The sequence below is a fragment of the Ornithorhynchus anatinus genome, chromosome 18, assembly GCF_004115215.2.
Source record: "Ornithorhynchus anatinus isolate Pmale09 chromosome 18, mOrnAna1.pri.v4, whole genome shotgun sequence".
Classification (NCBI taxonomy): Eukaryota; Metazoa; Chordata; class Mammalia; order Monotremata; family Ornithorhynchidae; genus Ornithorhynchus; species Ornithorhynchus anatinus.
In genome coordinates, this window is record NC_041745.1 from 27,181,997 (window position 1) to 27,197,815 (window position 15,819).

General features: G+C 50.1%; 1 protein-coding gene across 9 annotated transcripts in view; it reads right to left on the reverse strand.

Moving 5' to 3' along the window:
• Positions 1-748: 748 nt before the first annotated feature.
• The window catches only part of IMMT (inner membrane mitochondrial protein), a 39,076-nt gene continuing 24,005 nt past the window's right edge, over positions 749-15,819 (reverse strand). For all 9 annotated transcript variants that reach the window (XM_029046584.1, XM_029046582.2, XM_029046580.2 and 6 more), the window contains 8 exons: positions 13,019-13,122; positions 11,524-11,659; positions 10,193-10,322; positions 7,550-7,564; positions 6,263-6,486; positions 4,781-4,912; positions 3,348-3,477; positions 749-1,687 (listed from right to left, as the gene is read on the reverse strand). In XM_029046584.1, coding sequence (XP_028902417.1) covers positions 1,074-1,687; positions 3,348-3,477; positions 4,781-4,912; positions 6,263-6,486; positions 7,550-7,564; positions 10,193-10,322; positions 11,524-11,659; positions 13,019-13,122 — 1,485 coding nt within the window. In that variant the 3' untranslated portion in view covers positions 749-1,073. The remainder of the gene's footprint in view (positions 1,688-3,347; positions 3,478-4,780; positions 4,913-6,262; positions 6,487-7,549; positions 7,565-10,192; positions 10,323-11,523; positions 11,660-13,018; positions 13,123-15,819) is intronic.

Here is a 15,819-nt window from a genome sequence, read left to right on the forward strand (position 1 = left end):
TATCTTACCACAACCAAGCGTGCTCCGGATTTCTTTATAGCGTGAGAGGCACGTAGTCGCCTGCGTCTTTTAAGTGTTTTGGAAAAGTGAGTTTGTAAAAAGCAAAGTAATCTTCCTCCCTTTCTGCTTCACAGATGAGATAACGAGCAGTGTCTTATCATTTACTGGCCCTGCTCAAAGACCTAATAGAGAGAGAGGCGTGACGTCTGAACCCCCGGCTACAGCGGCCAGCTTTGCGTGGTGATGCAGCGGAAAGTGTAAGAGAATCCCTTCCCCCATCTGGCCCTGCACACGGAAGCGGGGTAGTCTAATGGATAGAGCAGGGGCCTGGGAGGAAGCAGGACTTTATTGTCCACTCCCAAGTGCTTGATACAGTGCTCTGCACGTAGTCAGCACCACTGATTGACCGGGGGTTTTAATCCCCGCTCTGCCTCTTGCCTGCTTTGTGACCTTGGCCAAGTCACTTCTCTGTGCCTCAGTTCCTTCATCTGTAAAATGGGGATTAAGAGCGGGCCCTAAGGTCGAACGAGGACCGTGTCCAACCCGCTTACCTTCTTCTGTCTACCCCGGTGCTCTGCAGAGCGCCCGGCACAGAGCGAAGCACTTTTTAGGGATCGAGAGCGAGCCCCAGGAACGGCAGGGACCGTGCGTCCGGCCCGCTCATCCGGTACCCGCGGCACTCGGTACGGGGCCCGGCCCAGCGGAAGCACTTGACCGGATACCACCCAAAAAAAGCCCAGACAGCAGATCGCTTGATGATTCTCGTCGTTTTATTCCATTTGCGCAGGTGGCAAAGATCAAGAGTGGCAGGGATTGCAAACACAATTTGGGTCGGATCACAAGCCCGGTGGGTTAAACCTGCAAAACGTACACGAGCGGCAGAGGAGGCTTTCCCCGCCGCCGGTCCAGGCGCCGCAGGTTTCCCTCGTAGAAGCGGCGGGGGAAGCGTTCCCGGCCTTGGCCGACGGGCCGGGGGCAGACGACGCGGACGCCCCCCCCGGCCCCTTCCGCGTCCCCGATCTCCGTGGGCCGGCCGGGGCCGGGCCGGAGCCGCCCGCCTCGGGGGCCGCCCTCTAGCCCGCCGGCACCTGGGTGGTCCCTAGCCCCACGGCGCTGGCGTAGGCCGTGAGCAGGTCCACCACCTGCTTGGTTTCGAGGGTCACCCGCGCCTCGTTCAGCCAGTCCTGGGCCACCCTCCTGGACTCGCCCTTGAGCTGGTTGACCAGCTTGGCCGCCAGCTCCAGGTCGCCGTGCTCGACGCTGTAGGAGGCGTAGGCCAGGAGCTTGAAGGGGTCCAGGTCCTCGGGGCCCAGCTGGGCCGGCGGGGGCAGCTGGCGCGGCTGGACCAGCAGGAGGGACTGCAGGTAGGACAGGAAGAACTGGTAGAGGCTGTTGCGGGTCTCGTCGATCATGGCCACCCTTCTGGCCAGTTTCTGGACGGCGTGGAAGCGGGCCCGGAGCGCCTCTTCGCTGTACACCCCCCGCGTCAGGGAGGCGGGCGGGAGGGCGGCCGTCAAGGCTTGGGCGAACTCGCTGTCGCCGCAGGCGGTCCGGATGGCGGCCACGGCGTCCCCGAGGGGCGCCGTGGGGCCGTCGCCGGCGGCCGTCTTCATGCCGTATCTCAACGCCTCCACCGACAGCCACAGCCGGTGAGCCTTCCGGGCTTCCTCTTCCGCCGCCGCGTGACCTACGGAGCGGAGCCGCGGGCCGGTCGGCCTTCCTGTCCGGCTCCGGCCCGGCCCCCCTCCTCCCCCCGACTCGCCCGGCGTCCGCGCGCGGGACGGTCCGGGTTCCGGTCCCGGCTCCGCCACCTGCCGCGTGAGCTGGGGGAAGTCGCTTCCCTGGGCCTCGGTCGTCTCGGCAGTAAAACGGGGACGGTGACGCTATCGGTTAAGCACTCTGTGCCGAGAACCGTGGGACGGGGACCGTGTCCAACCTGATGAACTCGTATCTTAGAACGGCGCCCGCCCCCCAGGAAGCGCTTAAGAGTATCGCGTTTGTTATCACTATTAGGAGCCCTCTAGCTGACGTTTACGTGTCGGGAAGGGTTTGACCCCCATCCAGAGGCCATCCCCTCTTAGCCTCTACTTCCTAAATGGGGGAATCGGGCATCTCCGGCGTACAGGAGGGCTACGGCGGGATGGTCGGCTCAAAGGTACCTACGGATCACCGCCACCACCACTTGTTGGGCGTTTACTATGGGCAGAGCGCCGTACCGAGTACCTAGAGATGACTAGGCACGGCTTTATACCTCGACTGGACGGCGGTGGGGAGATGTGATAAAGTGGGTCTCCGCCTTGGGGGCAACCTACGCTCCTCCGAGGCGCGCCCCAGGCCCCAAGTCCCAACAGTTTAGGGGGGCTGCTCTCCGTCTGTTTTATCCGGTGGGTTTCCCCCCTTTTTTTTTATGATCTCTTAAAGCGCTTACTATGCGTCGGGCACAGTACTAAGTGTTTGGGTAGAAGGAAGCTAATTAAGCTGGATACGGTTTGTGTCCCAGTTTTAGTCCCCCTTTTACAGATGAGGTTAACGGGCCCAGAGAAGTAAAGTGAGTCGCCCAAGGTCACGCAGCAGACAAGTGGCGGAGCTGGGATGAGAACCCAGGTCTTTCCGATTCCCCGGCCCGCCCTCTATCCTCTCGGCCCCGCCGCTTCCCCCCCGTGGGTCCTTGCCGGTGAGTGTCACGTCCCTCTAGACCAGTCTCGTCGGGAACACGTCCGCCCACCCCATTGCACCGTACTCACCCAAGCGCTCGGTCGAGTGCCCCGCGCCTAGTCCGTGCCCCACTGACTGAGGTTGATGCCGAGGCTGAGAGATTGACATCGCTCACCCTTCGGCGGCTTCACGGGATTGAAGAGACACTATCTAGGAAAAGACCTAGCAAACGCCCCCCTGAACCTATCGGCAAAATCTATCGCTACGGGGGGGAAGTTCTGCCTTGCAGCCCACCTTACCCCTCGTGCCGACTCCTGCGATCAGAAGCCAGGCTGGAAAAGAACCGTCCATTCCTCTCCTACGACCTCACACCTGCAACAGTTCTCCTCGGCCTTCTGGGCTGATGGCTCCGGGGGGGGTTCTTTTGATTCTGCCCCTCTAAATTTCCCAGCTCACAGGAAGGTGAGGAGGATGATAAAATAGGGAGGAAGCCTCCCATATGTGTACCCTCTTAGGTTTGTCCAGCCTAAATTCCCCAGAAACAGATTCAGCTTAAACTATACCCTCTAGATATATGAGCTCACTAAGTCAGCCAACCCTTGTACTGTATTCTTCCCGAGCACTGGCTACAGCGCTCTGCACACAGTAAGTGCTCAGTCGACACCACCGATTGATCGATTGGAGATACTCACTGTGGACGGCCTGTTCAATCCCTCTCAGCCGGGCGTAGGCCGTGTTTATATCCAGAGTGAAATTGTCGACCTGCTCCTGATTGAGGCGTCTGAACTCCATTTCCTGTTCGGACAGTTTCTCAGACAAGCCCTGGAAAAGAGGAAACGGTCGGGGAAAGAAATCGACACGTTTCCTTATCCGTGTCGACCGAGACGGGAGTATTCAGATTGAAGGGCAGATAGGAGAAGGATGAGTTCTCGCTTGCTTTTCTCCCGTTAGCGAAGATTCCTCCTCTTCCCCAGCCACCCTTCTTCAGGCTGGCTCGAATCTTGAATAGCCAAGATTCACGGAATTGGCCTTAGGTGTTGACTTCCTAACAAGTGGCAAACGTACGGAAGCCCCAAATTCTACTTAACTTTAACGCTCGGCGGTTTTGTCGTCAAGACGGTTAACGTGTTGCGGGCATCTTTTAAAATGATAAAGGGGGAAGGGGAGGAAGTGCGTTTTACTGACTTGAACACCTTCCTTCCCTTCCTCACCTTTGAAATAGATTTCTGACTGACTTTGCAGAGTGATTAAAGCCCATTTCAATGTAGCAGTAAATAACGGCAGCTCTACGTAGCCAAGACGGCAGGGCGGGTCTCCGGTACCTCGGCACACGATACCTTTCGGGAGGTGAGAGCTTAGAGGGGAAAACGGAGGGCTTTCATTAGTGCACAAACACTGGTTCCCAATCTCCCCGGTGGCATATTTACACTGCTGTTCGATCACGTCGCCGGTGATTTCAGTCCCCGTTTAGGTCGATATTTCGCATCTTGGGAAGGCGCTGATGCGTTTCCTCCTACCCGATCTTCCCCCCTTAGACTGGGAGCCCCCGGTGGGACATGGACCGTGTCCAACCTGATTAATAACCTGGATCTATCCCAGCCCTTGCTACACTGCCCGGCATGTAATAAGCGCTTCAGCACTCCCATTTTTTCAAAAAAGCTTAAATACCATTAAAAGAAAAAGAAGAGCTTGGCCGGTACACTTTATATGTAAAATGGGGATGAAGACTGTGAGCCTACCCCGTATCTACCCCAGCGCTTAGAACAGTGCTCGGCCCATAGTAAGCGCTTAACAAATACCAACATTATTATTATTACATGATTTCCTAGGGGAACTAGTCTAAAGACTGACGATTGGTGATTAAGACGGTGAGCCCCTCCTGGGCCAGGGACCGTGTCCAACCTGATGACCTTGTATCTCCCTCAGCGCTTAGAAGGGTGCTCGGCCCATAGCAAGCGCTTCACAAACACCGTCGTCGTCATCATCATCTTCACTTAGTGCTCTCGGCCGCCTTTTCTCCCCCGGAGCCACCGAGGAGCTCTAGCCGGGGCCTGGCGGGGAGGTGCCTGGCTGTGGCCTTGCCCCTCCGGGCCGCCGGCCGTCCGCGAGTCGGAGGGGGCCTCACCTGCTCGTACTGCTGTTTGAGCTCTTGCTCTTGTATCCTCAGCACGTCTCTCAGGTGATCGGTGTGGGCGGCCGCCTGCCGGCGGAGCTGGGTCCTCATTTCCACCTCCATGACGTCCTTCACCTCCTCCACCTGGAGAGACCAACGCGACAGTCGAGCGTCCCAGGCGGGGCAGGGTCCGACCTGACGACCGCCTATCCTACCCCGGCGCCTAACAGGGCGCCTGACCCTGTGGCGCGGCTTGGTGGACAGAGCACAGGCCTGGGAGCTGGAAGGACCTGGGTTCTAATCCCCGCCCCGTCACGTGTCTGCTGTGTGACCTCGGGCAAGCCGCTTGGCTCCTCTGGGTCTCAGTGGGAAAATGGGGATTAGGAGTGTGAGCCCCCAGTGGGACGGGGACTGTGTCCGACCTGATTAGCCTGTATCTACCCCAGTGCTAAGAACAGTGCTTGGCACACAGTAAGCGCTTAACAAGTACCATACTCATTATTACACAGCAAGCACTTAAATACCACTTTAAAAACACTGTCCCTCGGTCTCACCTATCCCGCCGTCGACCCCTGGGCCACGTCCTCCCGCGGTCCCGGAACGCCCTCCCTCCTCACCTCCGCCAAACTGATTCTCTTCCCCTCTTCAAAACCCTACTTAAAACTCACCTCCTCCAAGAGGCCGTCCCAGACTGAGCTCCCTTCTCCCTCTACTCCCTCTACCGCCCCCCCTTCACCTCTCCGCAGCTTAACCCTCTTTTCCCCCCATTTCCCTCTTCTCCTCCTCCTCTCCCTTCCCATCCCCTCAGCACTGTACTCGTCCGCTCAACTGTATATATTTATTACCCTATTTATTTTGTTAATGAAATGTACATCGCCTTGATTCTATTTAGTCGCCACAGTTTTTACGAGATGTTCTTCCCCTTGACTCTATTTATCGCCGCTGTTCTCGTCTGTCCGTCTCCCCCGATTAGACCGTAAGCCCGTCAAACGGCAGGGACTGTCTCTATCTGTTGCTGACTTGTTCATTCCAAGCGCTTAGTACAGTGCTCTGCACATAGTAAGCGCTCAATAAATACTATTGAATGAATGAATGAAAAAACCCAAAAACAATTTCCATTTTTTAGAAATGGCCCGCTGATGTGATTCAGCACAGCCCCCGTGACCAGATCTCCACACCCAGCGGAACCCAGGGAAGCAGCGTGATCTAGTGGGCGGAAGGTTGTGGGTTCTAATCCCGGCTCTGCCACTTGTCTGCTGTGTGACTTTGGGCAAGTCGCCTCACTTCTCTGGATCTTAGTTCCCTCATCCGTTAAATGGGGATCGAGCCCGTGGGCCCCTTGTGGGACGGGGACTGTGTCCGACCCTATTTGCTTGTAATCCAGCCCAACGCCTAGCAGGGCGCCCGGCCCAGGGCAAGCGCTCCAAGACCGCCGCTGTCGTTATTAAGCGTTTTGAAGCTGGCCGCCCCCCTTGGCCTCTTCCGGGTGGGTACCTTGCGGTCCTGCTCCATCTGGATCTCGTCCCTGTGGCGGTCCAGCGCTTTGGCCACGGCGGACTCGAAGGCCCGCTTATCTTCCAGCTTTTGCTGCTGCAGGGCGGCCTCGATGTGCTGCTGCTCTCGGACCTTCTGCTGGGCCAGCTCCCTGTTGAGCTGGTCGACGCGGCGATGGGCGTGCACGATCAGGGAGTTGAGATCGTCGGTGGACAGCTGCCCAGCTACAAGGCGTGAGAACAGAAAACGAAAACCAACCGGGGATGAGGGCCAAAGGTCCCACGACCTCCACGCAACAGGACCCCCTCCGTTCCTCAACTTTCCAAGGCAAACCTGGTTTTGACCGCCAGTCCCGTCCGCTACGTCGTAAGCTCCTTGGGGGCTGGGATTGTGTTTCCCGGTTTTCTAGGACTATCTCAAATGCTTAGTACGGTGCACTGCGCAAAGTAAGCACTCTAAGTCCATTCGACCGTATTTATCGAGCACCCGTGTACAGAGCACTGTACTAAGCGCTTGGGGGAGAGTAAGAAACAATAATAAACAGACATATGTCCTGCCCACAGTGAGTTTACAGTCTAGAGGGGGGAGATACATCGATAGATATAAATGAGCTTTGCCCACAGTAAGTGCTCAATAAATACAACCGAATGAACTACTGATTAGAGAAGCAACGTGGCCTAGTGGCAAGAGGGCGGGCCGGGGAGAGTCAGAGGTTGGGATTGAGATTCCGCCATGACCATTTCCTGTGTGTGCTCTATTTTTACCACCAATCAAGATATAGCTATTTCTACATTATATAATTCTAAAGGGGTCCTTCCTCTGCAGAGAAAACAACGCACCTAACACTTCTCCTCACCCTAATCCTTTAAAATTAAAGTTACTCGAGGTTCGATTCCATTCTTAGAGGGTTCAGATTCCCGGGACATCGATCCATCAATCGTATTTACTGAGCGCTTACCGTATGCACAGCACTATACTAAGCACTTGGGAGAGGACAATGTAACAGACACAATCCCTGCCCACAATAAGCTTGCAGGCCGGGGTGGGGAGGGTGGGGAGAATTAATTTAAGTAAATTACAGATACAATTATATCCATAAATACGGATACATCAGTAAATTACATGCTATAGATCACATCACACACTAAGCAACAAAATGAATTAGATAACAAACCGTGCTTCATAGCCCCCAGTGCAACTATCACCCTAAAGTAGCTGAGTGCTGAACCCTTTAAAAAAAAAAAAAACAACACAAAACCCTTGCAAAAATACATTTTAGCTACTCACCTAAGTCAGAGATTTCTGCAGTAGGAGAAAGAAAGGAGTGGAAAGGTTAATGCACATTCATTTCGGCCAATTAATTACTACATGCATACATTTAGGCAGAGGCAATAAATAAATAATAAAGTAGTATCAAAGAGATGAGCTATTTTTAGTCTTAGAGAAACTCCAAAGTTAATTTCCTAACTAAAAAAAAAAGATCAAACAATATGGACTCCTGAAAGAATCATCTGAAGTATTTTAAAGATGCACGAGTCAGATTTTACAGCTTAATATGTTCACTTTTCAAGTTGTAAAGAGCTGTGAAGTGTGAAAACGAAATACACACAAGACAAATTTAAAGAATCCAACGGAATCAAAGTAGAATGTACATAGAATAAAATAGATTCTGTGACTGTGATTTTTAAGACAGCCTTTTACAAAAAAAAGTCAACATTTTGTTGATGCACACCTGGCAATATTTTACTACTTACACAATAGAGGGAGTTTAGGAATTTGAAGGATTTGCTTTTAAAAACCACAATAACCTGATGTGGTTAATTGTTATTCAACCTACATGTAGATTTTGGGTTGCTTTTTTTTAATTTTGTTTTTTACTGCCAGCTAGAAAAACTGACTAACTCAGAGCCTAAAACTCCAGTACCTACGCTCAAGACCACGGCCAAAGTACGACAACTCTTCACAATATAAATTAAAGCACTGTTTCTTTTGTTTCCCTGTACAAGAAGCGGGATGTCATAAGACTAAGATCCCATCATCTTGCCAGTTTTCAAAGTGCCAAAGGAATACATACTTCAGGTAGTTGTTACATCTGATGAGATCCAATTTAGCGGCAGAGGGAAGTACGCATGGGCCTTGGTGCCAGAACACACTCCCCGCCGGAGCCGTGCCGCCCTGAAGGAAAGCATCCCCTAGCCCCACTGGCCGGCCCAGGGAGGCTGAAAAGCTGACACATTCCCAAGATGAATTCCAAAGGATTTTTACTTTGCAGAAACGAGGGTTTCTGTAAAATCGCTGCGCCTGTTGGTTAACTGGTTTCAAGTCAAAGCTCGACAGCAGTGGGAGAATGAAAATGGCAGCGGGGAGGAAAGAAAAGCACTCGTCTTTATGAACATCAGCGTTAGTGAACGACGATATCTGGAGAGGATTTTTAGATCTTTTGAGGTAATGGCTTTAACCAGAAATGCCGAATTATAGCATTAATGCCCAGGGGTAGTGAAGATGGAGTTGTTTCTTCGTACCCAACTAAACTCTCATCGGTAACGGTTAGCTACAGTTATTGCTAGAAATGCTCAACTCTTCATCCTCATCGAAACCCTCTACAACAACTTCCATATTCCAAATTTTCAACATTCTCTCCCTCCCTTTAAATAATACATTTTTAAAAGCCCATTTTGGTCTAATTTTTCCTCAGTTGAGGAACAGGAAAGTAGCACTGCCTAATGGATAGAGGCCAGGCCTGGGAGTCAGAAGGTCCCGGCTCTGCCACTTGCATGCTGTGTGACTTTGGGCAGGTGACTTCACTTCTCTGAACCTCAGCTGCCACCTCTGCAAAATGGGGATTAAGAGTGTGAGCTCCATTTGGAACAGGGACTGTGCCCAACCTGATTGAGTCTTCCCCGGCACTTAGTAGAGTGACTGGCACATAGTAAGATCTTAACAAATACCATTACAAAGAAAAACCACCCCAAAATGGGAAAGGAGCCCTGTGAAACCGACCTCCAATGTTCCTGTTAGGTTCTCTGTGCTAAATGACTTCTAAGGGGAACAGGCAAGAATGTAAGCTCGTTACAGGCAGGGAATGTGGCTGCTAATTTTTATAACGTGCTCTCCGGTGCTCAATTAATACCATTGATTGATCGATATCAAGGTCACAAAAAGTTTGCCAAGAGTGAGCATCCCCTACTGCCATCGTAAATAAAAGCAGATAAAATATTTAGCCCTATTCACTGTGTCAGCACAGACGGCAGCGTTGCCCTCAAATGTGCGGAAAATAGAGCTACTAGTCACTAGTAACGAGGACAGCCACTATTTTTTAAATTACGTACTGAGAGTAGCAAATCGAAAAGTCTTCCCTTCCGATGGTCTTTTTGTATCAACGGTTTCACTTTTACATTATAATTTTCTGTTTTTTTAAGTGGCCTCAGGTCACTCTGCCTAAAACAGACACCAATAATTGATGAATTCATGTTCCCCGTCTAAAACAAACTTGCAGTATAGAGGGGGAGACAGACATATAAAAATATAATCTATAATATATGGATAGGTACATAAGTGTTGCGTAGCTCTCTGCCTGCTGTGGGCATAATAAAGTCGCTGGGAAGCCAATTCCAATTTCACTACTCCCAGCTCAGTTTCTGTCCCCTATTTGCCAGATCACTACTAGCAAAGTGGAGAAAGGAGGCAACGATGTGGGTATTTCAGGTAAAAGCAGATTTTGTTCCCTGAAATTCTCCGACGAATACATCTCTCAAATCTCCATTTCCCTTTGCCAATGAGATCTCTTAGCCCATCCTTGGGACAGAGACATCACACAGAACTTTTAGTTAATTTTCCTTTCTCTTGAAGGAAACAAAAACGGAATGAACAAATGGACTAAGTGATTCCTAGCTCAGTAGGATCCAAAATAATGGGGCAATCCAGACTTACTGAGCCCTTTCCAACCAGGATGCAGATCTGGAGTAATACTATCCAATTCCCGTTGAAATTCATCTCTGGCTTTAGCCACAAGCTCATGATACTGAGCTACTACCTTAGCTTCAGACTGGGCTGCTTGAACCTGGAATGAAAAAGAAAAGGTTTACGGGTTATAATTGGCAACAGAAGTCCACAATTTTAAAGAATAAAATAACAAAACTTCTTTCTTCTGACCAACGTCATCCCAAGGGAAAGGAAGAAAGCAGTACAAAACTTTTTGTGCCATTTTGATTTCCAAATAGGCCACCTAACATTCATTCCAGCTGAATGTTATGGTAACAATTCCCATCTCCTCTAAGCCCATTTATGCTGCTCAGGGAGGCGAGTGATTTAGAGAAAGAAAAGAGTCAGGTTCATCCTTTCATAATTTATGAAATCAAGCGAATAATTTCTAGCTCATTAAGTACATGTTTTCAAGCAGAGATGATTCCCTTTTCTAATTTCCAGCCTACAAAAATGAACTAACCCTCATAAAGCAGAGTCTACACATATGCCATTTAAGACAAGGTTTTGGGATTGGGATATTTCCAGCAGCCCTGGAATCCATTCCAAAATCAAGAAGGAGGAAGCTTTCTTTTCCACGTCTCATAGATTTGGCCTTGTCCTGACAACCTTTATAAATTAGTGAGAAGCAGCAAGGCCTAGTGGATTGAGCATGGGCCTGGGTTCTAATCCCAGCTCTGCCACTTGTCTACGGTGTGACCTTGGGGTAGTCACTTCACTTGTCTGGGCCTCAGTTAACTCATCTGTAAAATGGGGATTAAGTCTGTGATCTCCACATGGTTAGCTTGTACCAGCCCCAGTGCTTAATAAAGTACCTGGCACAGAGTAAATACCATAAGAAAAAAAAATTCCAGTCAGGGATCAAGATGACATCCAAATTAGGGTCAACCTAAAGATACCCCAGGCTACTTTTACCATCAAAACCATAAGATTTTTAATAATAATAATAATTATGGTACTTGTTAAGTGCTTACTAAATGCCAGACAATGTACTAAGCGCGGGGGTGGACACAAGCAAATCGGGCTGACACAGTCCCTGTCCCTTGTGGGACTCACACTCTTAATCCCCATTTTACAGAGGAGGCAACTGAGCCACAGAGAAGCGACTTGTCCATGGTCACACAGCGGGCAAGTGGGGGGGCCGGGATCAGAACCCAGGTCTCCTGACTCTCACGGTCCTGTCCTCTTTCCGCTGCACCACATTGCTAGTCTTCAATCAGAATGCTTGAAATCTGAAGGAAAAGGAAAAAAAAAGATCGTGACAGATTGGGGAGAGGTACCTTTTTGACCACGTTATCCAAGTCGACGATCATGTGGTGGAGATTCTCTTCGGCGGCTGTGACGGGAGGCTTGGCCCCGGCCATCTGAGTCTTCTTGGTATTTTCAATGACACCCTTAGTTTTCTCTAACTCTTCTCTAAAGGGAACCAAAAACGAAGAATCAGCATGTACTGTAATCTGAATTAAGATTAGTCTCCGATGTAATTCCGTCCCTCCTAAGCATTTAAATACTAACAACGCCACTGAAGTATTAGTACCAGAATTTATCAGGCAATTACTGTGCGAAGACCACGGCAGCATCCGTATACACTAACTTTATAGTCTTTTACTTAACTCCTACCTGCAATTTAATTTAGGATAATAGCGAGAGTGTTTATTAAACACTTCTTATATGCAAAGCACTGTACTATATGTTGGGGGAAACTGCAAAGTTCAAAATTAAATAAGATCCCAGGCTCTCAAGGGACCCATCATTTGAGAACAGGGGTTTGGGAAGGAACTGACAGCTTAATCTGTCACTGTGTTACAAGGAAATAAGACTGTACGCTCTAGACTGTATACTCGCTGTGGGCAGGGAATACATCTACCGACTCTGTTGTAGTGTACTCTCCCATGCGCTCAGTACACTGCTCTGCAGAGTGAGCATTCAATAAATACCACCGATCGCCTGAAATGGGGAGTAGATTTTCTACTGGGAAAAGCCTTCAGCTGAGAAACCTTCGCCTGAAGCAGACCTACCCCTATGATACGTAAAAGCAGTTCAAAGGAAGGACCCTAAGAGGCACAAAAGGTTTTGGAAACTTTTTTCTCCCCTTTCTGCCAGGAAGGGTCAACTCTGAACACAGGAAAAGCTACCAGCCAATGCCCCGCCGGGACTCTCTGGGCCACCCAGCTCGATACTAGTTACATGCTTCCAGGGGGCTCCTCCTTCACCCGGGTGGGAAAAACTGGGGCCAAGGAGGGTCGCGTGATTTCCCCAAGCCCACAAGACTGACACAAGACAATATACAGGACTCGGAGACCAAAGCAAGCCTACTCACTAGACGTCCTTCAACGTCTGCCCTTCGCCCAGCACCTCCAAGTCTCCAACCGAGAGATCAATTTCCCAAACACCCTTTTCTACATTAAGCACCTTGCTTCTGTAAAGAGAAGATGTGCCTTTTCCCAAGAAGGTGAAGCAGCCTGGCCTAGTGGATAGAGGCCGGGACTGGGAGGGAGAGGACCTAGGTAATAATCCCGGCTCCGCCACTTGCCTGCTGGGTGACCCTTGGCGAGTCGCTTCGCTTCTCTGGACCTCAGTTTCCTCAACTGCAAACTGGAAATTCAAGATCTGTTCTGCCTAGACCTCGAGACCCATATGAGAAAGGGTCTGTGACCGGGCTTGATTAACCTGCATCGACCCCAGCTCTTAGAAGAGTGCTTGACACATAGTAAGCACCATAATGCCATTGAAAAAAGAAAAAAAAAGGGACGGCAGTTCTCCCCAGTTTCTTACTTAGCTTTCAGAAGGGCATCAGCTGCTTCATCTACTGCTTTCCTGCGATCTTTCAAGGCTTCCTCCAAGGTGCGCCACTGCTCTGACTTCTTTTCACCTGGAGTCTAGAAAGTAAAAATTTCCTAATTATACACATCTGAAGAGCGTGCGACATTCTATTAGGATTGGGGAAAGAAAAACAAAAAGATAATGCAGATAGAGTGGCCTTAAATTAATACACAATCATTTCTTCTGATTTCTTTTGACTGCAGTCACACCGGCTAGGCTTAGCTATCAATCGCTTTCCCAGAACATTCATTTTCCCCACAGCAGAGATCCACAAAATCAGATGGATTTAGACAAGTGTCCTCAGCCCACTTTAGCCAGAGAACAACAGCTGAAAGTTAAACTGAGCTGTTTCGGTAAACTAAATCTCACAACCTCAGCAGCAGCATGGTCTTGTGGAAAGAGCATGGACCTGGGATCAGAAGGACCTGGGTTCTAATCCCAGTACTGTCACTTGTCTGCTGGGTGACCCTGGGCAAGTCACTTCGCTTCTCTATGCCTCAGTGACCTCATCTGTAAAATGGGGATTAAGACGGTGAGCCCTATGTGGGACAGGGACTGTGTCCAACCCGATTAGCTTGTAAGTCTTCCAGTGCTTAGTACAGTGCCTGGCACGTAACAAGCGCTTTACAAATGCCATTTGAAAAAAAATCCACTGCAGATCAAAGAGAATTCATTTCCTCCACATTCCTGTATAAAGCGTTAAAGTAGATCGTATTTCTTGAGGACCATAATATTAAACTATCCTAATGCTAGTACAATATACACGTCTCAATTGTCTCTTCCAACCAGAAAGGTGCTTACAGTCAATGACAGGAAGAGTTGTAGTGAAATACCAAGAAACACACATACACAGTTGATCCACAGGCTAAACTCTTCTATTGTAGTATTTACTATACCCCGGAAAAATGAGAATAACCTGCTCACTTGTTCCCTTGGGACAATTTCTCTCCCCACCTTCAAAGTCTTACCGAGGGCACATCTTTTCCAAGAGGCCTTCCCTGGCTAAGCCCTTTCCTCTTCTCCTACTCCCTTCTGCTCCCTTTATTCTTTCCCCCTCCCAGCCCCACAGCACTTATAGCACATCTGTCATTTATTAATGCCTGTCTCCACCTCTAAACTGTAAGCTCGCTGTGGGCCGGGACTATGTCTACTTATTTTGTATTATACTCTCTCCTTAGTACAGTGCTCTGCACACAGTGAGTGCTCTATAAATACAATCGAAAGAAAGCTAATTGGGGGTATTTCCTGGAAAGAGACTGTTGACTTAAAACTCGCTGGGTCCTTCCCCAACTTTTCACCTTTAGTGTGAGGGACAAAAGGGGACGGGAACAGGGGTTTTAGGGTAGGTGTGGACTGTAAGGGAACAAACGTCAAAGACCGAGCAGGCCAGAAAGCCTCCATTTTGGGTGCTTCGGCCCTGGCTGGGAACTCTCAGGTCTTGTCAGAGACCTGGCACGAACAATCCTCGAAGCAGCGTGTTTTAGTGGATAGGACACGGGCCTGGGAGTCGGAAGGACCTGGTTTCTATTCGCGGTTCTGCCGCTTGTCTGTTGCTGGGTGACCTTGGGCAACTCACATCCCTTCTCTGGGCCTCAGTTCCCCCCCCTGTAAAATGGGGATTAAGACCGTGAGTCCTATCAGGACTATCCAACCTGATTTAAGCTTGTATCTACCCCAGCTCTTAGTACAGTGCCTGACACACAGTAAGCAAATACCATTTAAAAAAAAAAAACCCAAAAAAACCCAGGAGTGGAGAAGACTGCTCCACAGAGCCCCAGTGGAGTAGATACCTATGCACCCTTCTAAAGCTGTGGGCCAGGAATGTGTCTATTGTCATATCATACTTTCCCAAGAGATTAGTGCAGTGCTTTGCACATAGTGAGTGCTCAGTAAATAAGACAATGATAAAGTGTCATTTCAGACCCTCGCTCCTGGCCTCTGAGTTGTCTCCCCCTCCTACAAGGGGACCTCCGAGGTTACCGAAATAGGGCTGATGCCGTCCGAGAGATCATCGCCGAAAAGCCAAGCGCGCTCCGCTCGAACCCACGAGGCCCATTCCATGTGGAAGGGCGGAGAGTGGTGCAGAACCGAGGAGCTACGCGGCCCCTTGCACCACGGAGGATCACCGACACACGGACCGCTCTTCTCTCTCCCGCTCCGACATTGCGGGAGTCAAGCCTGACTCGCTACTCTTTCAATATGTGGCAGGGGAAGGGTAGTTTCTGTCCACAGCCTTAACTCACCCAAGCGCTTAGTACAGTGCCCAGTAAATACCATCGATTGATCGATGGACTGCATACCCAAAGCCGCTAGGAACCCAGGGACTGTCACCATCGACGGTCTTTCAACTACCTATTTTTATCGTTGACTGTCAGCATTGAAATAGACCGTCAGCTTTAGATGGCAAGCTCGCTGTGGGCAGTGAATGTGTTTACCGTCGAATTGTCCTCTCTCAAGCGCTTAGCACAGTCCTCTGCACACGGCGAGCGCTCGATGAACACGACTCACTGGGTTTTCAATGTGTTGGCAGGATAGTCTTTTGTTACAGTTGTCCGTCCTCCCGAGTTAGATTGCAACCTTGTGTGGGCAGGGACTACCATCAGAATTATTTCCGTGGCATTACCCTGAGGCTCACAACAGTGCCTTGCACGTTTTAAATAATAACTGTGGTGTTTGTTAAATGCTTTCTATGCGCCGAGCACTGTTCTAAGCACTGGGGTAGATACAAGGTAATCGGGTCGGACACAATCCCA